Source organism: Callorhinus ursinus, unplaced genomic scaffold, assembly GCF_003265705.2.
Source record: "Callorhinus ursinus isolate GAN/ISIS: 27379988/994484 unplaced genomic scaffold, GSC_fseal_2.0 scaffold30, whole genome shotgun sequence".
NCBI lineage: Eukaryota > Metazoa > Chordata > Mammalia > Carnivora > Otariidae > Callorhinus > Callorhinus ursinus.
Genome location: NW_027397092.1, coordinates 8635387 through 8658436, shown reverse-complemented (window position 1 = coordinate 8658436; position 23050 = coordinate 8635387). Strand labels below are relative to the sequence as shown.

General features: G+C 39.8%; 1 protein-coding gene across 7 annotated transcripts in view; it reads left to right on the top strand.

Moving 5' to 3' along the window:
- The window catches only part of CEP120 (centrosomal protein 120), a 69616-nt gene that overhangs the window by 29696 nt on the left and 16870 nt on the right, over positions 1 to 23050 (top strand). For 4 of the 7 annotated variants that reach the window (XM_025860906.2, XM_025860905.2, XM_073878587.1 and 1 more), the window contains 9 exons: positions 1806 to 1955; positions 2683 to 2865; positions 4907 to 5003; positions 5103 to 5255; positions 5779 to 5868; positions 13170 to 13262; positions 14578 to 14739; positions 16791 to 16913; positions 22930 to 23028. In XM_025860906.2, coding sequence (XP_025716691.1) covers positions 1806 to 1955; positions 2683 to 2865; positions 4907 to 5003; positions 5103 to 5255; positions 5779 to 5868; positions 13170 to 13262; positions 14578 to 14739; positions 16791 to 16913; positions 22930 to 23028 — 1150 coding nt within the window. The remainder of the gene's footprint in view (positions 1 to 1805; positions 1956 to 2682; positions 2866 to 4906; positions 5004 to 5102; positions 5256 to 5778; positions 5869 to 13169; positions 13263 to 14577; positions 14740 to 16790; positions 16914 to 22929; positions 23029 to 23050) is intronic. The other 3 variants (XM_073878588.1, XM_073878589.1, XM_073878590.1) reach the window with 3 other exon arrangements.

Genomic DNA, 23050 nt, shown 5'->3' with positions numbered 1-23050 from the left:
TTGTTAGATTCTTATCAAGCTATTGCCAAAATCCTCTGGGCTTTGATGTGAATAAGGGACAGAATCAAAGGGACCCAACCCTGAGTCTGATTGTGAATTCACAGAACAGGAGTCTTTCTGTCACAGCTTAAGTTTTGCTTTTTACCTCTTGTTAGAGGCTGAGAATCATTATGAAAATGTTAGTTGAAAATTGAGGGCCAAAAAAGGCTTTTTTCTCACAAACAAAGCTTTTCTCAAAGAGTTCCTAGAACATCTCTTAAAATGGCTTTGGAAGTAGAATTATTACTTACTTTCTTCTTTACCTTTTGTCTTTCTCCCTCTGTTTTTTAACTGACATCTCTTTACCACTGCTAGTAGAGAATGTGATCTTAGGCTACTTAGAGATGCTGTTAGCCAGAGTGTAGAAATACTGGGATGATCTAAAATTAGAAGCTGTGAGGGGGAAGCCTTGTACCAGCCCACTTAGCAGGCACTCCTTGTAGTTTTGTGGTTCATTCTTGTCCTACGGGCCATTGGTTGACTCATGAAGTGCCTACATTATCCAGCAGTGTGCCTGGTATTAGGGGTTTATGGGCCATGTAAACAAAGAGTTCAACCTTGTGAAGAAGACAGATTGAGGAAGAAGTCAACATGGGAGGGAGGCCAGAAGTCTAGCTGGCAAAGAAAAGGGGGAGAATATCGTAAACCGAGGGTACAGCAATGATTCACTTACACACACTGCATAGAATTCACTTGATGATAAGAGGCATTGCTTCTGTCTTGGAGTCATTTTATGGCATTTTTAAAAACACTGTTTAACTTTGAGTTTGATCAGTTTTATGGTGTCAGGCTCGCATGAACTATCATGAAACTGTAGTTGGCAACTGCATAATGGGATTTGTGAGATGACCTGATTTCAGTGGCTGTGTAATTTTATAGGAATTGAGTGAATGCACAGGATTCTTGTTGTAGGAAAAGCAGTTTTCACTAGTAGGCTTTAAGCTCCAGTTTTCCTAATGAATAACAGGATACAAAATGAAATTTAAGTGAGCATTACGTTGTCTTTATATTCGGCTTTAAATACAAAGTGAAGTTCTGCAGTAGTCAGGCATCCTCCCATTGAATCCGGTGTGGTTTCTTTGATGACAGGAAGAGCGCTGTTACTCATTGATTCATCTGCTTTCATCCTTGATTCTCAAAGACAGAATACCATGAGTACACCCTTTTGGCGCTGACTAGGAGTTTTTCTAGCCCATTAACATCAAGACGTTATTGAATAAAGAAAATAAGTTTTGAAATTAAATTCAACAGGTATTTCTTGAAAGTTTACTATGTACCCCAAACTGCTTATTTGTTGCTGGAAGGGCACAGATGCAAAAGATGGGACCCGTGCCCTCAAAGAAATCCTAAACCAGTGGCGGCTTGATCTTTTTCTAGTGGCCTCACTGTCATTCCTAAGTCTTATTCTTACTTAGAATGTATCAAAGTGATGATCTCTTCCTTACTTGGTGTCATTGCCTTCAAAATACCAGAATTCTTCTTCCCCAGAAGGTCATTCTAGGATCACTTGTAAAGCAGCTTTGGGAACCAGTGCTATACCCGTCATGTGTTTTCTCTGGAATTGCTCTCATTTTTATATCAACACTGACCGTGTTTGCGGTATTTTAAAGTTGGTGTTAGGACTAAAGCCATTATGCATTTGTACCATTTACCAATTTTAAAAATTGTGTTTCATTAAATTCATACTATATTTAAAAAAAAACAACACAGACTAGAAGTCTTACCTGTCAACTGTATCATAGGACTTTGTTTTCCTTAAATTCTAGGTACTCCTATCCATTCTTTGGTAGTGCGGCTCCTATTATGACTAATCCTCCTGTAGAAGTTCGCAAAAACATGGAAGTTTTTCTTCCGCAGTCTTACTGTGCATTTGATTTTGCAACTCTGCCTCATCAGCTGCAAGATACCTTCTTAAGGTAATATATGTACGGTGTGTATGATATTAAGTCACTCTTGAAAATTTATATCTTGCTAACGAAGGGGACTCCTGGAGTTGTAGATTCCTAGCAGTCAGTGCATTTGAAGACCTAGAAACAAAGGTACTAAGAATGTCTGTGATGTTTGTCCTTCCGCTATCAAGTTTTATGTGGTAATGGAGGCTCTTTGTAGATTTTCGTATCTTGTCTTGCTTTGGATGGTCTTAGACCTGTGTTAGTACAATCTATGAGTAAAGAAACTTTGGAAAGTAGTCTTGTTTTTTCATAATATGTGAAGGTAAATACGAGCAAGCTGTTTAGTTTTTATTCTTGATTCACCAGTTGACTGTAGTGTATTACTTGCTTTTTCTGATTTGTCATCTATGACAAATAAAATGGAGGTGTTAATCCAGCTGTCTGAATTGGATTTGTGAAGAAAACTGAAATCTGAAATGTCTTTTTACTTTCTCAGGGTATCACAATTCAAATTTGTATATTAATTTAAAGGGAAGAAGGAAGAATAAAAAAGAATAGTATTTGAAGGGTTTTCTTTATTGCACAGAAAGAGGTGTAGAAAATGTAATAGTATTTTCTGTTTGTTACCTGTGGAGCTGAGCCTTTGTGATCCAGGTAACAAGCCATCTTTGAATACATTTAGGGACCTCAAAGATGTTAGGGACCCAGTTCCGAGCTCACAGAGATGAACACTGGTTTCTCTTTTCCTCAGGATTCCATTGCTGGTTGAATTATGGCACAAGGATAAAATGAGTAAAGATTTACTTCTGGGAATCGCCAGAATCCAGCTTTCTAACGTCTTGTCTTCGGAAAAAACTCGCTTTTTAGGTTCCGGTGGTGAACAGTGTTGGCGTCAAACTTACAGTGCATGTGTGCCTTTCATAACCGCACAGGGGTAATGCATTGCCCAGAACTGGTCTTCACTGGCTGTTTCTTCTCAGTAGCTGGTTACAGCCTTGTACTCTCCTGTCTTTGTTCTCCTCTTTCTTCTTTGACCGATGGGGGCTATGTTCTCACTTGCTCTTTAGCCTTCTTTAGCTTTCAGGTACCACTGTACCCATGATACTGTTAACACTTAGGTCTTAAGTATTTCCCTCCCCCTCTTAAGCCTGACAATTGTAAATTCTGGCTTTTTTTTTTTTTTTAGTAAGTCAAGGTCAGATTTATAATGTATCGTTACGTTGTCTTGCATTGGGAATGACTGTTGTTCTACTTGACAAATGTTTTAACTTTTGCTTCAAATCTGATTTCTGAGAAAGTTACAAATGTTTGGCACTTTAAAAAGAGTATTGTTTTTCTGCCCTGGGATTTATTAATGCCACAGTGAAAAACTGAAGTTCGTATGTCTTACACAAAAGACATCTTTTGAGTGATCTTTTTTTAAATTTAGCAACAGAAGTTTAAATAAACTTTAACATTATAAATCACATGCCTTGATTTTTGAAGTGTAATTAAAATGTAGAGAGAAATCCAGCTCAGTGAAAAGCTGAGATCTAAAAGTCGTACTGAAATCCCTTCCCTTGCTCTTGCCCACCTCTAGCCACTTGCAGACAATGAGGAGTTGAGTAAAACTTTGACTCACTTGGAGGATCTGGGAACAGGTGTTTTACAGTATCAGATATCCTGCTGAGCTGAAAATTCTTTTAAAATACCATTCTTGGGGCCCCTGGGTGGCTCCGTCGGTTAAGCGTCTGCTTAACCTGCTCAGGTCATGACCTCGGGGTCCTGGGATGGTGCCCCGAGTTGGGCTTCCTGCTCAGCGGGGAGCCTGCTTCTCCCTCTGCCTGTGCCCTTCCCCCCTGCTTGTGCTCTCTCTCTCTCTCTCTCTCTCTCATTCTGTCAAATAAGTAAGATCTTAAAAAAAAAAAAATACCATTGTTTGGTCACATAAGTAGAATATCATGAAAATAATCAGATCATTACTAGTTATTTTAAATCTATGGATTATGAATATTAACTTTTATTGCCCTGCTCTGCAGACAGAAAAGTTTTAGGAGACCTAGGTAAGATAGTGCTTCATTTTGCTTCATTAGTGTCTTCTAAAAGCTGTGAGATTAGAAGAAAATGTAAAAATTGATTATTAAGCGTTTGCTTGTGTGGGTTCCGTTCACTGAAGTTGTGTTTGACCAAGGATTTATGGAATAGATTTGATTTAGACAAAGCTACATTTCTTGTAGCCAAGATTGTATTTTCCTCTAACATTTTAGTAAATGCTCCTTTGTAGTTCTCTGGTAGAGAAATCCTCGTTATAATAAAAATTATATATAATTAACCAATTTCCAGGAATTATCCTGAAGCATCACTCACATCCCGTAAAAGATTTATGTACAAGTGCTTCGACCAGGAAAAAAGTGGAATAAGAATTTAGAATAATCTATATATAATCAAGAGTAGGGAAATTGTTTTTTTTTCTTAATTTTACCATATAAATTCATTAGGATATTTTACAGGCATTAACACACACATTCTACATCAGATATCCTGCTGAGCTGAAAATTCTTTTAAAATACCATTCTTGGGGCCCCTGGCTGCATCAGAAAAATGCTCCAGATGGAAATGGAGAAAAAGGGACAAAATGGTTTGATCGTAACATGCATGAGTGCATGTCCCTCTGCACGTACATAAAACAGAGGAGAAGAAGGAAATGAAAGTTTAGCAGTAATTACCTATGGGCATTAAGATTTAACATTTCTCCACATCTGCAGTGTTAGGGGTCATTTCTTTTAGTAAATGTGGGTATGGACTAATTAGAGTGTTTATGCTCAATAGGATCCTGTATGTAGAAGGTCTTGAAGCCTGTAGAACTTAACTGCAGTTGGAGTAGCAAGAGTGTCAGGTACAAGAAATGTGACCTAGTCACTGCTAGAGCTTTGGGGAAATGAAAAATAATAGAAGGGTTTCCATGAATTTTAAGATATTTCTGATTTCACCTGCAGGTCAAACAACAGGATAATGGATCTTTCTTATACAGTAACTCTAGAAGATTATGGACTAGTAAAAATGCGTGAGATTCTTGTCTCTGATTCATCTCAGGTCAGTATCACTGAGAGTGAAACCTGACTCTTCACAGTGGATCTCATGTGCTACATGTGTGAGCGTACTGGTTTCAGTTTGTTTTCGTTCATGTCTCAGGGTTTATCTGCTGTGCAACAGAAGCCATCTTCCGTTCCTCCAGCACCCTGTCCTTCAGAAGTCCAGACAGAGCCTCGAGAAACCTTAGAGTACAAAGCAGCCCTGGAGCTAGAAATGTGGAAAGAGATGCAAGAAGACATTTTTGAAAATCAGGTTACTTTGTCTACTGACTACATTTCTTTCTTCTCCGTAAGGCTTTTCTCTCTCTCTTCCATGGGTACCCTACCCAGTTCCTCTGAATATCAAGAATGCTTTACTCTTACAGAAAAACAATATAAAAATACTCGTTAAATGACAGCTGGGCAGAAGCCATGCAAGAAGGATTCCCCTAAACTTTCTCCACGACTCTGGGGCAGAATTAGGACTGAAGGTTAGAAGTCAGAGACTGAAAACTTGAACATTTCTTTTAATTTCAGGCCCTCATGTAGCATACCCTCCTGGAGCCTGGAATTATCTGTCTGGAATCGAGAGAGTTAGAGAACAGGTCTTACGTTAACTTTATTCTCTTATGGGCGTTCCTTGCCTCAGGCCTTCTCTTTGTTCGGTTTAGGAATAAAAGGGAATTCCTGAAAGATACCTATGGGTGAACAGTATTAATTCTTTACCACCGAACAACTGATTGGTGTGTTGGAAATACTGATGTGTTTTCTGTGACTTTTTTGTCTTCCTCTTGTAGCTAAAGCAGAAGGAATTGGCTCATATGCAGGCTCTGGCAGAGGAATGGAAGAAAAGAGACCGAGAGAGAGAATCGCTTGTGAAGAAAAAGGTAATAACTTCTATAGAAATCAAAGGTGGAAAGGAAAAATATTAATGATAGTATCTTGTACATGCATAAAGAAAATCTGTGGAATATCAAAGTATAGTGGTTATATTGGCTTGGATAAAGTGGATGAATCAGTCAGGAGTAGGAGGAAGGCCTTTCTCTTAAGGAAAAGTTTGGTGCTTTTTCCATTTTGAACCCTGCAAATGTATTATTCTTTTGAAAAATGAATATTCTAGGAAAAAAGCCTACTTCTGTATGAAAAAAGAAAACAAGACATCTAAGTATATATAAATGTTATAATTTGTTAGTTAATAAAAAAGCATCAAAAACTTATAAGCTCTTTTTAAGAATTTAATTCTGGAATAAATGACATCTTTAAAAATAAAATGAGACCATCTGATCTTACTCCAGAAAGCAAAAGTTCAATATTTACTTATTTACACTCAAGTTATTGAGTAAAACAAAAACCCTGAAAATTAGACTTGTTTCAAGTATTGAAATTTAACTTTCATATTAGTGGTTAATGATGTATCTATAGATGGGAGGAGACAACCAATGAGAAGATGGTTTGCTACACTTGACCAAGAGACAGGAGCAGGGTGCGGACTAGAATATTCTTGAAAGTTACTTTCTTTTCTTCTCTGATTTCAACCATTTACATTTAATGGGTAATTATTGACATGGTTGGGGTTTTTTGTTTTTTTTGTGTGTGTGTTTGGGTTTAAATCTACTCTGGTTTTCCATTTGTTCCATCTTTGTTTTTTTGTTTTTTTTTGTCTGTTTTTTCCATTTTTTGGATTTATGACTTTTTTAATGATCCCATTTTATTTTTACTATTATCTTATTAGCTGTACCTCTGTTTTACTGCCCTTTTTTTTTTTTTTGGTGGTTGCTTTAAGGTTTAAAATATGTAGCTTTAATTTATCATAATATGCTTCCAAGTGCTATTCTACCACTTCCTGCGTAGCGTAAGAAGTTTACAATAGTACGTGTCCAGCATATGTCTTTGTGTTGTTACCATCATAGATTTTGCTTTTACATGTATTGCCCTAAAATGTATTTTTGCTTTACAGAGTTAGTTTTTAAAGAAGTAAAACTCTGAAGCAGTAGTCCTTTTTTATTACCCAAATACATTTCTTTGAGTATGGGTCTGATGGCAATAAATGCTGTCAGCTCTTATGTGAAGAGGTGTTTATCTCTCCCTCATTTTGAAATAAATATATTTTCACTGGGTATAGAATTCTCGGTTGACAATTTTTTGTTTTAATCTTGAAAGTTGTTTCATTTGCATTTTGATTTGTGTTGTTTCTGATAGAAAATTTGCTGGCCTTTTTACCTTGGCCCTCTATCTGTAATGTCTCTTTTTTTCTCTGAACTGCTTTTAAGATTTTTTTCTTTACCACTGGTTTTCAGCATTATGATTTTGATGGGCCTTGTGCTTCTGTGTGTGTGTCTGTGTGTGTCTGTGTGCGTGTGTTCACCCTGCTTGGAGACTTTGAGCTTCTTGATTATAGGGTTTCATCACGTTTGAAACAGTTTGGGTTTTTATTGCTTAAAATTTTTTCCTGTGTCTTTCTCCTCTTGTGCTTGGATTGCAATGTATGTGTAGCTTAGACTGCTTGATATTGTCCCAGTAAGAAGTGAATTATTTAAGTTTTTTTTTTTCCTTCTCAGTGCTTCATTTTGGGTATTTTTTATTGCTGTGACTTCAGGTTCACCTGTCTTGTCTTCTGAAGGGTCTAATTTGCCATGAATCCATTTGAACATAATTTTTCATTTCATATACTGCACTTTTCATCTTTGAAAGGTCCTTTTGGTCCTTCCCCCCCCTTTTTTTTTTTTTAACATACTCCAGTTTTCCTCATGTTCATGTTTTCCTTTTCAGTATCTGCACTATATTTATAATATGTTATCTACTAGTTCCAACATCTGTATCATTTTGAGGTCTCTTTCTGTTGTTTTTTCACCTGGTTATAGGTTACATTTTTCTCCTTCTTAGCATGACGGGTAATTTTTTGTTAAGATACCAGAAATTGTGAAGTTTACATTGTCAGTTGCTGGATCTCATTATGATGTGAAGTTACTTGGGATGAGTTTGATCCTTTAAAGTTTGGCTGGGGTGAGTTGAGAACATCCCGTAGCCCTGGGCTCCGTAGCAGTATGTAGATGCCTGGTTTGTCACAGGGTCTCTCCCCTCAGGTAGGAATGCACACACCTCTCAGACCTGTATGAGCTCTGGGAATGCTTCATCTTAGAGCTTTCCAGTGGTAAAGTGCCCAGCCATCGGGGTTTCACCTCAGACTGGAGCAGACTACTCTGCAGGTCTCAGGTGCTCACTCTCGCCGCGTCTCCCTCCTCTCCTCACCAGCTTGACTCGCTTCATCCTCTTCAGTCTGTCTCTTGCCTCAACTCAGCCAGATTGTGAGGGTCTGCTGGGTCCCTTCTCTGAGCTAGAGTCTAGAAAGTGCCTCCAGGAAGTCCTCTCAAGTTCCTGTTAGGGCCTCATTTGTTTCTGCCCTGTCAGGGATGATGGTCCTGGGCTGCCCATTCTCCAGTGTGTGAAAGCAGTTGTTTTGTGTGGGTTGTTCCGTTTGTGTTGTGGGGGGGGGGGGGGTGGCGGGGCAGTTAGTCTTTTATGGGTAGACCGAGCAGAAGGCCCCCAAGCCTTTGATCTGTTTTTCTAAAACTTGGTAAGTTACTGTAAAATTGAGTCCGTTGGGAGAAAAAAGCAATTTTTTCCTCAATAGGATGAAACCTTTTCAAGCTAAATTCTCTGAGGATTTAATCTCACCATACTATTTTTAGGTCTAAAATGTATGAGCCTTTTCGGTTCATTTATTTTCACTTTATTTACCTGTTTTCTTCAAAACAATATGTAACTTCTTCAACAGTTAGAAAGTTTACCTGAAGGAGTCTGGATAATACTGGTGGAACATTATGCAGTCATTTAAATTTCATTTTATTTCTGCTATTTGGCACAAAATAATTAGTTAATAGTAAAATGGAACTCATCTGCTTATTATGAGGAACTTCTATCTTGCCTTACCAAAAAGATGCTAACTAGCTAATAGCCCACCAATTCAGGATGTAGTGGTGAAGGAGTATATGTAGTAAAATAAAACCATATATAATTAGATCTCAAAGATACTAGTATTTCATAATAAGTTACTATTTTAAGCTTATGATAGGCATCTAATGATATATATCTTTTTTTGGTCATCTTTTGGGACCATTTTGGAGGCATTATTTTGTTACCTGAAAAGGAGCAGATTGTTTTTGTGGAAATTTCTCTGTTTGAAAAAATAGTTTATTCTCTGGAGTTACACATAAACTTTTCCCCCAAATAAATGAGGCCTTAGTTAACCTTGAGACAGATAATAATAATGATCTGTCTACCACCCACTTGGGGCCTTTGGGGTGAAGTGAAATATACTAAACCTTTATTTCCAGAAACCAGCATATTGGTAATGACCTGGTTGTACAGACGGATATGCTAAACCCAGGGATTGTTAACTAATGAATGTGTCTTAAACTAATTTATGAGTAGGATACTCTGGTCCTGTTCTGCCTTCTTCATAGCTGAGATATCATGTTTATTCTGTCTTGTACGTGACTTCCCATCAGATAGCTAAAGATCGCTGTCGTGTACCCACAAAGAAGGAAGACCTCAGTTCTACATAAGGGAATAGTATGAGGAAGTGTTTCATGGATAAGATTATGCTTTTACTTGGATAAAGATTAGTAGATACTACCAGGTGGACTCAAGGGACATTCCAGAGAAGTTTGAAATAGGCTTGGCATTAAGAAAATTGCACGTAGGTTGATGTGGAAGAAGGGAGGAGAGGGTATGCCTCAAGAAATAAGGCATAGAGAGGTTTATGGAATGTAAATGCTCTTCTGTTCCATTCTGAGGAGGTTAGACTTGATCCCGCAGACTTTCTCATCCGGGGTTTCCTGAGATAATTAAGTCCTAATGCTTGCCAGCATCCACTGTAGCTAATGGATTAACTTGATCCTATGCTTCTACATTGGTAGAGAAGACAGAGAAAAAAATTACTTGAATCATTTTTTTATGTTCTGTGGTTCAGCTGATAACCCAGCTTGGGAAAGGTAGAAATTTGAGAAACTTATTTTTTTAATGAAGTCTTACGTAAGAGAACAAGGAAATGAGATTTTCATTTTTGAACAGTCATTCTGGTGGAAGTATAGTGGACAGAATGGAAGAGGGTGAAGCTGGAGTCAGGAAGACCAGGGAGGCGGTAATATATGTAAAAGAAGAGGAAGGCTCAAAAGAGCAGTGATAAGGTGGTAGAGAAAAGGGGAACGGGAGTTAAAGGGAGTGAAGGAGGTTTAAGATCTGAAGCCTTAAGGGATACTCATTGGTACCCAACGCTGCTCCTCCTTCTGTCCCTAAGCAGTTCACTCCCTCTCCAGAACGGTTCTCAACCAAGCCTTCCGCATCCTTACCCAGTTTGATCTTTCCCTTTCTGAAACCCTTCCTTTGCTTGACCTCTCCTCCTATAACCTTCCTACCGTTCTGCCGAATTCACTGGTCTCCCCTTCCCAGTTTTTTCATGCTGGATCATTTTTTTCCCCTCAGCCTCTGCTGGGTTTATTGGCTTGCCCCAAGGCCCAGTCCTTGAAACTCTTTTCTGTTTTTACATTTTTTCTGGTGTTGTCCTCCACTTTCTTACTGTCATATACAAGTTAAATACAAGTATGCATATTATATATAATATATGTGTATTATATACAACACGTATCCACTTGCATCCCCTGCCTCTTCTCTGGACTCTGCACTTTGCTGTTGACACTGCCCACTGACTGTCTCATAAGCAACTCAAATGTGACCTGAGAACAAGCTCTGTATCTCACTCCTGTATAAATTTGTTCGTGTTGATTCCCCATCTTAATAAGTGGCGATGCCTTTTACTCAGCTTCTCAGGCTACAAGGCAAGTTATCCTTGACTCTGATTCTGCATCTAGTTTATTAGCAAATCCTCGTGGCTCCACACTGCATATGTATCCTGGAAACGAACCACTTTGAGCCACCTCCTTCACAACTTTATGTCTCGCCTAGATGACTTCTCTCCTAGTTACTACGTAACTCAGCACCCCTTCCTCTTTCCTGACCCCAGTAGTTGGTTATATCCGTATCAGCCAAGAGGGAGGCTTTTAAACCAAAAGTCAGACAGTGCATGCCTCTGCTAGAACCTGTCATGCTCTTCATGGCACATAGAATAAAACTCACATTTTGTACCAGGTCCTACAAGGCCTTAGGTGACCTGTCTCCTAGCTTCCTCTGTGACCTCACTTCTGTCAGCGTCCTGCTACAGTCTGTTCTTACCAACCCGGCCTCCTTGTAGTTCACCAGATGTGCTAAGCCATGTCCCCTACCTCAGGATCTATGGAATGTCCTTTTGTTAGAAGTACTTTCTGGTCTTTGTTCAGGATAATCCGAGTGCTGCCTTCTCCGATCATTATATCCAAAATACGCCTTCTTCCTTTGCTCCTAGCCACTAGCTAGACATTCATTCTGCTTATTTTCATCCTGGCATTTACTTAGGATTACATTAAATATCCACTTCCTTGTTCAAAGTTGGTCCTCCTCAGAATATAGGTATCACAGGACTTTTCTTTTACCCACACCTGCTAGGTTTTCAGGAGATATTTATTTGAATGATGATGATTTCCCGTTTTTATACATTTTTAAGTTTGAGAGACCTAGGGAGTATTGGCATATGCAGCAGATCCTTGGGCTTAGAGGTCCGAACCTCTGGAAGGGGTTTTGACTTGGCAGGCTGGATTTGGGAGTGCTCCGTATATATGATGGTAGGTGATTTGGGTCATCCGCAGAGGTCATGTAGCAGGAAAGGAGACCTCCTGAGACAGGGCTCTGGGAACGCACACGTTTGCGTTGCCAGAGGCAGAACATTGGAATTCTGACTCACCATCCTGTTTCCCTATCTCTGTAAGACTTTATAAGGAGGTAGGGCATACTTAGTTGTTTTTTTGTTTTGTTTTTTAGGTAAACCAAAAGTAGGTGGTTAACAGAATTCTTATGTAAGTGATCATGATTGGTTGGTATGTCGGGCCTAAATCACTGCAATACAGTTTAACAAGGACAAATGTCAAATTCCGTAGTCACAGCAGTCTTCTGGACAGTCGTTATGTGGGTATAGTTATCCTAGGTTTAAAAACAAAAGTCTTGGGGGAATTTCTTTGACACAACAGATGGCGTGATCAGGATCCTGAAATAGCACATGCGATTTTAGATGAAGTTAACGGACTTGCTGTTCTTGTCTCAGGCAGGCGACATTCTTTGGCTTCGGAAGTAGTGAGATCATATCGGGCTACCACATTTTTTAAAAGACTTAGTCTAGAATCTAGACTCTAGATTAAATTAAGATATTAAGATGTGAAAATCAAAATATGTGAATAATAGCGAGAACTTATGTTTATCTTGGAGAAGAAAAAAGACTAGGAGGCTATATGATGGGTATCACCAGATGCAAATATGTGCAGATAGAGTTTTTTTTCTTCTGTCTAACGGGTACAGGTAAGGTTCAGGAGGATCAAACCAAGGTCCTACTGACTACGGGAAAACGAAGATTTAAGATGCGGCCTGGGATCTGGAGACTAGATGGTGAGGACAGACACACTGGGTCAGAAAGTCCTAGTAAAAATGATCGGCTACAAATGAAAGACAGGAAACTGTCGGATTCCCACATGCTGTGTAGGCTGAGCTAGCAGACCTCTTATTCTGAATGGGACTGACAGGGTCAAAGAGCAGAGCAGGACTGCAGGCCCGTAGCAACCGGGGTAGTAGCCCAAGCAGGGAGCGTGGCTTCAGAAGCGATCATGGAACTGCAGGAAAGGATGAGATCTGAACCAAGAGGAGGGCAGACTTGGAACTGACTAGCTGATCTAGCAACAGGATTCGTTCTAGGGGAGGAGCGTAAGTGATGAAGGGGGGCATCCGAGAAATACCAGAGTGTTGACCAAGGCAGATTTTAAGGAGCTAGATGTTGCCTGAACATAGGATTTTACTAGCAGTCTGATTGTCCAGTGGGAGAAAGAGCTTCCTCGGGGAACTGAATGTCACTAGAGAGAGCCAAGCGGAAGCGAGATGGGCTTCCTTCCTTAGAGTACCGGGAAGAATTTCTGCTCTGAATTGGTGGATGTAATTCATGATCTTCCTATTCCCACGTCTTGTGTTTCAGTAAGTTAGAATGTATGCATCGTTGAATTTGTTCATGTTTTGAATTTGGGGAAAATGTAATTTTTCTTTTATCGTACTTTAGGTGGCTGAATATACTGTTCTAGAAGGAAAACTTCAAAAAACCCTAATTGACTTAGAGAAGCGAGAGCAGCAGCTTGTCCTTGCAGAGTCAGAGGTAACTGTATTCCTCTGTCGTACGTCATTTCCCAGAATCTGTGTTCTAGGTCCATACTATTATTTTATTTTTCCTTTATGCCCATATAAACCCCGTTTCATGGAAGCTGTCTTGTAGGCATGATGGAGAAAACTGCTGTTCAATAATAGGTCAGAATGTGAGGAATAGATAGCGAAATATTTGTTATTAGAAATGTTGATTGTTCCTCAGCCAGCTTTGGCTGATGTCTGCAGTTGTAGAGACTTCTGGTTAAGTTCCCCACTGTGGGGAAGGGAGAGAGAGTTGCATGCACTACCTAGAGAAACAGAGAAAATGTAGCACAGGCTCAGTGGCCTAGCCTTCTGACCTTGTTCTCAGTAAGAAAGGAATACTCTTCTTGGTTGCCCATTAGAGGTTAAATCCAAAGGATGGATGAAAACTTCTGTTAGTGCTACGCCTAGTTAGCAATTTTGTTAGGTCATACTAAGTTTTACCCTAAATCTTTATTTAAATTACTACAAAAGTCACTTCAAAATAATTAGAATTTACCCCACATTAAGTGTATATGCCCCTTCCCTAACCCCGCGTGTGTCTCAGAATTTTTCTCAGCATCTCTCTCTAACTTTGTCCTCACATTTTCTGGAGTTTCTAAGTTGATTTGGAAACAGGTATATTTAAGGTCAAACATCTAATACAAAGGCTCAGTCACCTTCTGTATTACTAGGCAGAATGTAAGAAATTTTGTGGTTTATTTTTAGTAGGCTCCATGTTTTAGTAGGCTACACCCTGAAATCAAGACCGGAGTTGAGATCAAGAGTCGGCTGCTTAACCGACTGAGCCACCCAGGCACCCCCATTTTTTTTTTTTTTTTTTTTAAGATTTACCTATTTGAGAAAGAGAGTGTGCATGAGCAGGGGGAGGGGTAGAGGAAGAGGAAGAAAGAATCTTAGATGGTGTCAGACGCTTAACTGACTGAGCCACCCAGGCACCCTCAAAATATAAGAAATTTCTAAAGAAGAAATGAAACTTGGGCATATTTGCTTAGATAATACAATGGATTTTATTCAAATAGGAAGTTTAAGTTATTAGGGCCTTTTCAATTGAATTTATGCGAGTCATATATGGAGTTTGGGATATACTTTTTATATTAGAATTAAATGATGGATTAAAATGTAGAATTTCAGTATGTTTAAACATTAACTCCAGTAACGGAAAAGGATATGGAGATAAATTTGTAAATCTTCCAAACATTGACTGTATAGAAGGATAATAGACTACTGAACAGTGTCACATGGCCAAGAGCAAGCCCACCTCTTACAGACGCACCTGTTGTCAGGTTCAAAGAGAGAGAAAGGAACTGAAATTAGAACGTGAACGGAACCTGCAAGAACGTCAGGACTCTATCCGGAGGGCCAGAGAGGATTGTGTTCATCAGGTCGAACTAGAAAGGTTGAAGATGAGACAGCTAGACGAGGACAAACTCCGACTGCAGCAGCAGGTGGGAGCTCGAGCTTCTCTGTATTCACTGACAAGTGAGAAAAATACGCAGTAAATCGAACCTGTTGATCATATTGATTGCACCGAGATTCAGATCGACTTTATTAAAGTCAAATCTTGCTTTCCTAAATCAAAGCTAAAGATGACGTTGGGATAATGTTCCTTCCCTTATCATTATTCACATGACAAAGAACTAAATTTGACTCCACAAATTCTTTTTCTGACAAATTTCGTTGTGGCCAATACATTGTTCATGGACTGTTATGTAGCGGTCTCATGTAAAAGATGAACGACCGAGTGGTAGAAGTGGGCAGTCGGGATGGGCTTCACCGGTCGTGCTTCCCTTCTTCCACTTAGGAAGATCGAGCCTTCTAGAATAGAGGCTTCTAACATGCGTTAGATTCACCAGGGGCTCTTTTTGAAAAACCCATTTCTACCTTGTCCCAGACTGATGTAATTAGCTTGCATCTTTGTGGGAAGCACCTTTGTGGCACAAACTGGTATTTTGGAAAAATTAACCCCAGGCACTCCTCGAGAACACAGTCTGAGACCTGGGGGAAACTTGGCAGGGGAGTGAGGAGGGAGCTGTGGGGCAGCCCACGTGTCTGGGAGCTGAAATTGCTCAGCCCTTCACTGGGAACATTTCACAGTTTATATAAAAGAACACATTCTAGGCCCTGAGTCAGAACTAGGTTCCATATACTCAGCACACAGTTCTAACTAGACAGGTAGAAAGGACAAAAAGACACCCTGTCAGTGAAAGGTGATCAGGTATCTTTATTACAGTATATAGAAGCGAGTCACACAACTCAATCCATGTTGTTTATGGACCACTTAGCCAAAGAAAAAGAGCCCCTTACGCCTCATAGCTTACTTCTGTGCAACCTGATTGGGGCCACAGTAATGATGATGATGTCTCTGGATGGTGGAAAAAATAACAAATACGAAGTCTGGTAGCTTTTGTTTAAAACAGAAATAAATGTGACAGAGATGCTTGAGAAAGGTTCTAATTCAAATTTAAAAATAAAAGTTCAGATATTCAGAGAGGTAAACTTCAGTCATACGAAGAATTTTCAGGTAATGGAATACCTCATTACCTAAAGATGCTAGATAAATCCTAATTAGAATTATTTGTATTTACTGGCATGAAATAAGAATTTATTATTGACAAGTTCCATTTCTGTCACAGATTTTCTCAGTATTTCAAATTCAGTTAAGTCTTATGTCTTACAAGATAAATGGGTTTGTCCAATGATTGGTAGTCATAGTGTTACATGTTTTTGGAAGGTATCTTTAACAGTGCTTGTTTTCATTTGATTAAAAAAAATCCCAGATCAAATCAAAAAGAACATTTTTATATCCTGTGTTTTTGGGTTGGGGGGTTTGGTAGTTCTGAATCTGTTCAAAGGGGAGTTATATATGGACTTGAGTCAAGGCGGTCTCTCTCTCTTCTTAACGAAGCATTTGCTCTCATCAGAGCATTATTCTAGGGGATGAAGAGCTCTGGATGCTACTCATGTCTCTGCTACGTCCTGGCTCTTAGGCACTGCCCCCATTATTGAGCTGCTGCAGCCTTTACATTTCTTAGCCACACAAATGAAGGGATTGGGCCAAATCATCTTGAAATGACTTTAACTTGCAATGGTATTTGAATTATGGAGTTCTGACAGCTTCAAATAATAAGAAAAAGAAATACTGCACCAAAAGTTTTTGTTTTCCTCTGTAATTAGCTGGTATATCTATAATGCACAATATTTTCTTACATGTGACATCCTAAGTATGTAGTATCAGTATTTTTATAAGGTGAATTTCATTTGCCATCTAAAATCTACCAGGAAGGTTCTGGTGATACTGGTTTTATAACAAATTTCGTATTCTTAAAAAGTTGTTGTGTATTGTTAATTTTCATTACACCTCAGGGATTTTCTAAATTTTCTCTAAACATGCCTTAGCATAAGGAAAATATGACACTGTTGCATCGAATTCTATAGTATTGAACTTAGCATACCAGTGTTTCTTAATGGCTGCACTTTTCTTCTTTTTTCAATACAGCTTACTGATGCTGAAAATAAGTATAAGATTTTGGAAAAAGAGTTTGTTCAGTTCAAGGATCAGCAAAGCAACAAACCAGAAATCCGGCTACAGTCTGAAATAAATCTCCTCACCTTAGAAAAGGTACCCATGTCAGATTATGGCAGTTTAATTCTAATAATTTATAAAGTCAGTAAGTATTACTTGAATATAAAATGCAGTAACATTTCACTGTAGTGTTCTGATGTCAACTAAGAACAGAATTCGAGACACATGACATCGTCAGTAGTTAAATTTCTTGGCTTTTATCCGTTTTCTCAGTTCTGGCTTAAACTGATCAGAGTTGTTGGTTGCAAACCACATCAGTGACTAGCTGTAGGAACAAAGGAATCCCCAAAACTTTCAGGAAGGCTACAGAACAAGTTTCAAAGTAGGAGCAAGAACCAGGGGCAGCACAGCATGGCCTGGCCTGGCCTGTCCTCAAACTGTCTTCTCTTGCTGCTGTCACGGCTGTGTCCTTGGATTTCTGTAACCCCACTTCTGGTGCCGGTCTTGCCGTCGGGAATGCTCTCTGTGTATCACTGTCCTTGACAGATTCAGCATCCCGGACCGGAGCATTCACTACAAGCCCACACTCTCCTCTTAGCCCGGAAGCGGGGATGTCCATCCTCTTCTGTTTCCTGTGGTTGGAAGCCAGGTCCTCCCTCTATTTATCTGGGGATTCACCACCAACAGGAAGTATGTTCTGGTTCCTACTACATAGGAAAATGACACAGGTTATAAATAAGAAAATAATCTGTAGAAGTTAAAGGCCACTAGGGGGCACCCTCAGAAGATTGGCGGACAGAAGTTGGGAAGACGCCAGGGTAGTTCTTTATTCTCTGTGTGTCTTTGTCTCTGTGCTTCTCTTACTTCCTCGGGTAGTAGGTGTACTTTATGGTCCCCTGTCCTACCAGACAGCCCGTCTCTCAGCTTGCCTTGGGCCATCCCCACTGGGGCTCTAGCTCACTGGACACCCCCTGGCTCTGGGTTCTGGGGATGCAAGAGCTGCTCCTCCAGCTACTTCCTTCTGGAGCCCCTCCTACCCCAGAGAGGTAGGGACTGGCTGATCCTGCTCACCCCGGCGGGGGGCGGGGGGGGGGCCCTCACCCGATCCCCTCCGGCATTTCTGCTTTTCCATTACCTGCATCACCAGTTGCCTGCATTAAGTTAATCTCTTTTGAAGACCTAGAGTGGTGTCTGGTTTCCAGGCAGGATGCTGATGGACAGAACTGATCTTTCATTATCCAGCAAAGATGTATGTTCTCTGACACTGCGCTAAATGCTATTATGAATGATTAAAAAACGTTCAGGATAGAGTCAACTAAATGACAAGTCATACAGAGAGGCAGGGAACTTACCTAGATAATCAAAGTGAAAGGAAGATGATGGCTGGTACCATCTAACTTTGTGTTACTAAGAGCCATGAATGTAAAGGGGAGACAAAGCTCCTTCTAGTGAAATCGTGAGACTGGATATGGAACCTAAAGGACACATGACCTCTTAAGGGGTGACTGTGTAGGGGAGGATATTCCAGAAAGAGGTATTCAGGCAAAGTCTATTACGTATTTCGGTAGTAGCTTGACTAGAACCTAATCATTATTGTCATAGTTTCAAAATAAAAATGGGACTGCTGAGAGAATGCTGGAGATGTAATTTTTGGTCCTATGAGGGGGCAGACCTTAGATGGTAAGTTAAAGAACTTGTATTTCATCTGGTAAGAAAAGTCAAAGGTTGCTGTCAAGTTAATCGCATTGGCTTCGTGGATATTAAAGAAAGTGAAGAACGTTCAGGAAGAACTTTCTGAGGAGGTGGAAGTTGTAGGGAATTCTGGTTCTAGACGTATTACGCTTGAGGTGCTAGCCAGACAACGGAAGTGGAGCAGCTGACTGAGTGGTTAAAAATGGGAAGTACAGGAGGAAGAGAGAAAAGGGCTAGACCTGCAGACTGGGGAGTCAGCCTTAGATGCAGACGCAGGGGCCTGAGGTGTGCCGAGGGAGGACCCCTGACCGCTTCGGGGGCAGCACAGCCTCAGGGACGAAAGGTGAGGGGGGGGGGGTGGGGGCGAAAGAGATTCAGAGGAGTAGTAACAGTCTAGTGCCCAGAAGAGGACGATTTCTGAGAGGACGTAGTAGAGGTCATCTCTCACGAAGGGCAGGTCAAGAACGGTGGACGAAGGGCCATGGCTTTGGCAGGTAAGAAATCACTAACTTTGAAGAAGCCAAACTGCAGGGGCTTATTGAAAAGTTTGGCACTGGAAAAAACCGAAACAAAATATAACCCAAGGGCTTCACACTGCTGAAAAAAATCTTATATGGTGGTAGAAAAATCTACAAATATTTTCTTGTAAAAACAAGAAGAAATTCAGCTTTAAGAGAGGAGGGGATGAGTGGTCCATGAAAGAGTTTTTCTTGGGAAGTAGAGACACTAAGAGGCAGAAAGGGGGTGAGTACATAGAGAAGTTGGAGACAAGAATTAGATATTAACCAGTGTGTCTCTACAGCCTGCCCATGGCTGTGCCGTCTTTGGTTCCTTTTCTTCCCCAACGTGGCCTTGACTGCCCAGCGTGGTTGATGCTGCTGCTTACGTATCGGGACAGTCTTTGCATTTTTCCATTTGATTTGCTGGGCTGTTCATTTGTCTACCAGTGAACTTGAATTCAGCCGGACATTCTCAACCCCTGTTTGGATAAAAACAAGTGTTCAGCTATTCCCGTGTTTTGACAACTACAAGTTCTGTGGTACCTGCCAAAGACAGCTAAAGCGCACAAACAGAGCCTCAGCCCATCTCACAGGTCCTGTTAACGCAGGTGTCAGGATTTTCGTTTTACCATTTTACCTTCAGAGACTACCTGTCTCAAAATCAGAACAGAAGCACTATCTTTTCCGAATATAAACTTGACACTTTCCAGCTTAGACATATATTTTAAGTGATTTTCAGAATCCCTTTTTCCAACTATACTTCTAGCGAAAGGATGAAAATCACTCAACATATTACAAGTGAAAACGGGGCCATGAAGTTAAGAGCAAGAGGGGAAAAATGACTAGGTCAACTGCCCCTGCACCAGACCTAAAGAATTCATCCAGCATGTGTGAGTGTTCAATAAAACAAGCCTTCTCTGCTCTTATGAAAATTCTTGGTAAGTTTTTTTTTGGAGCCAGAAGAGGGCAGAATCTTATTTCTTATTTCTGCATAATAACAAAGACCTAAAAGCACAAAAATGAAGACATAAGTGAAAAAAGTAGCTGATTCCCTATATAATCTTCTGGTTATGTCTGACTGAGCTTTTCCTTTCTGATTATCCATTCTCTTGAGTGTAAAAGAAGTATTTCCATTTTCACGAAATGGTGTATAAATAAGGTACAGTTTTACCAAATATAATTCCTGATTCCTTTTGTTATCTAAGAAGTCAGTAATAGTTTATGATTTGCTTTTCGGTAGGAGTCTCTTAGATGGCTCAAAAATAATTCGGTTTTTAAATAAATGAAATATGGAAAATAATTTAGTAGGACAGACTGAAGATGAAGATAAACGCTGAAATTTTCTTATTTAAGATCATTTGGTAGCTACTGCTCATCCACCCCTGTCTTAAGGCAAAGGGAAAGATGAGAGGAAAAAGAGAAGAAAAAAAGCACATTATCCTTTGGGACCTCACTTTTAAAGAGTTTGTAATGAAATTACAAGATGACTCAGCCTTAAGTGATTGTGTGTGAATCAAATACCAGGGAATTTGATAGAAACTCTTTGCGATTTAGAAAATAGTAGTTTTAAGACGGCTTCATGGAGGGGTAGCTGAGCCTGAAGCTTCATGTTTTAAGTTAGAGTAAAAAAAGAAGTAACTGGCTCAGGAAGTTAATGGCCCAGGGGAGGTGGTATACAGGACACGGACCTGGAGACTGGAGGAGAGCGTCTTCTGTTGAGGAAAACCCAGGAAACGGGTTCAGCAAGTAGGACAGAAGTGAGGTTTTTGGAACACTGCGAAACCTAGACAGAGGAGTGTAGGCCCAAGACTGCAGGCAAGTAGCAGTGATGGCAGATTTTTTTTTGTAGCAGAGAGGAAAGTGGGATGTGTAGAGAGAAGAAAGAGACCAGAGGAGAGGAAAGGAACTTGGACCAAGGACATGGCAGTAGGAAAGGAAAAGAATGAAAACCACCAAGTTTTTCCAGGGAGAAATCGATATAGTTGCTTGCGACAGACTCAGACTAGGCAGTAGGGCATCAGAGACAAAGCCAGCGCCCTCCGTCTCGTAGCAAATGACAGCTGTGGGCATAGAAAGAGAGAGATGGGAGCAGCAGGGAGCACGGCTCTCTCAGCTGACTCTAGGTCCTGATGTGAGTTTTCACGCCGGAAGTCTGTAACTGGGCTCATGATCTAAGGGTACAGGCTAGCTCAAGCCTCAGATCTTACTCAGAGTGAGATGTCTTAACTCGAGGTCTGTGAATGCCCTGGAATTGTATCAGATCTTCAGTCGTGTGCATGTTTCTGGGAATTGGGTCCATGTGTTTCTTTAGAATCACAGAGGCACCTATATTCTTAAAAAATAAAGGTAGGAATCATTGATTGGGCCAAAGGAATGAATTAGAAAAGTGAGGTTTGTATCTGAAATTTGCTAACTACAGTTTTTTTATTTAAGCGTGAATAACTACACAAATGGGAATTATTTTGATAATCATGGCAAAACTGATAAGACCTTATCCCGCTTTTTCTGTGGAGTCAGTCCCCTGGGTATATGTGACCCCTCTGGTTTCATCCCTGTCCTAACCCTCATCCTTGGGCCCATCCAGACGGCTACACCTTCTCCAAGACCCACGGACACGATCGCTTTTATAATTAAATAGCACCCTTTTATCTCAGAGCTGTAAAAAGATTTTCGCTATTCCTCTGACTGATGCCCTGTTGTTAACTTACCAAGTAATACGGATAAATTTGGGGGGCATAAGCAGAAGAGTTCATCTTTGATAATCTCACAGTTACTCACCTTAAGGCGTGTAAGTCTCGTTGTGAAATGTCAACACGTTTAAATCCAAGCACCAGGGATTTGTGAAGCAGAAAAGACCGTGACTCCATGAAGTCATATATTACTGCAGAGAATGTTCTGGTCTTTGGTGAAGGGAATTTGGCCATCAGCTTTTCCTTACATGAAAATAAGATGAAAGTTTTCTGGCGTTTGAATTTTGGGAGAGTGCCTTTGGTTTTGTTTTCCTGCAAAACACGAGCAGTTGTGTATATGGGGAAAAACTAGACTTGATATAAAAAAAACTTAGACCCGTTTAGAGTCACAGTATTTTACTGTAATTCAGGCATATTATTACATTATCACTTAAATAGTAAAACTGTCTGTTGGCTTCATGAATTTGTTTGGTACTTGGTTTGAAACACTGAGAGAGTACATTCCAGAACATAGCCAAGTTGGCTTCAGTTCATGCACAACAGATTGCCTGCTGCAAGTATAAATAACCATTTTTTTTTTATGGAATCACTTTCATGTTTTTCTTTATATATTTGAGGAAAAGTAGAAAATAAGAGTTAGATGAGTGTTATTAGGAGCATTATTTTTCCTACTCTCGGGTTTATTTTAACATTCTTAAAATATTTTTCACTTTGTACTCTTTCTTAGTAAACTGCTTTCTGATAAAATGTTTCACTGTTTTCAGCATTTTCTGATTTTTGCCAAAATATGAAAGTATCTCTACTAGTTCTTTTTGTTGTAAGACCAAGTTCCATGTCATGATAGGCCTCCAGAAGGAATAACTTGGTTTCTCAGATTTAGAGTGCCTGCTGAATTGGAATGCTAACAGTAAGAACTGCTTTTTGTAAAAAATTAATGTGTTTTGCACTCTCTACACGTTTTAATACATTTATAGTAACTGTCTGGAGGTTAAGACTGATTCAGTTCCTTTTAGTATAGGCTGTTAGGCAGTAAAAATACGACTATATTTTAAACAAGAAAATGTTCATGTGCCATAATATTTATAGTAAATTATATAACAGTTTTAGATGATGTCGTATGTTACACTATATAAACTCTTTTCTTAAGCCAGACTCCTTGTATATATTATCTTTCAGTGATTGTACACAGTGGTATAGTGTTTCACTTGATACGATTTTAATCACTGTTAGGTTGAACTTGAAAGGAAGTTGGAATCTGCAACTAAGTCTAAACTGCATTACAAGCAGCAGTGGGGACGAGCTTTGAAAGAACTTGCCAGACTTAAACAGGTATGTAGTTTATAGCTGATGA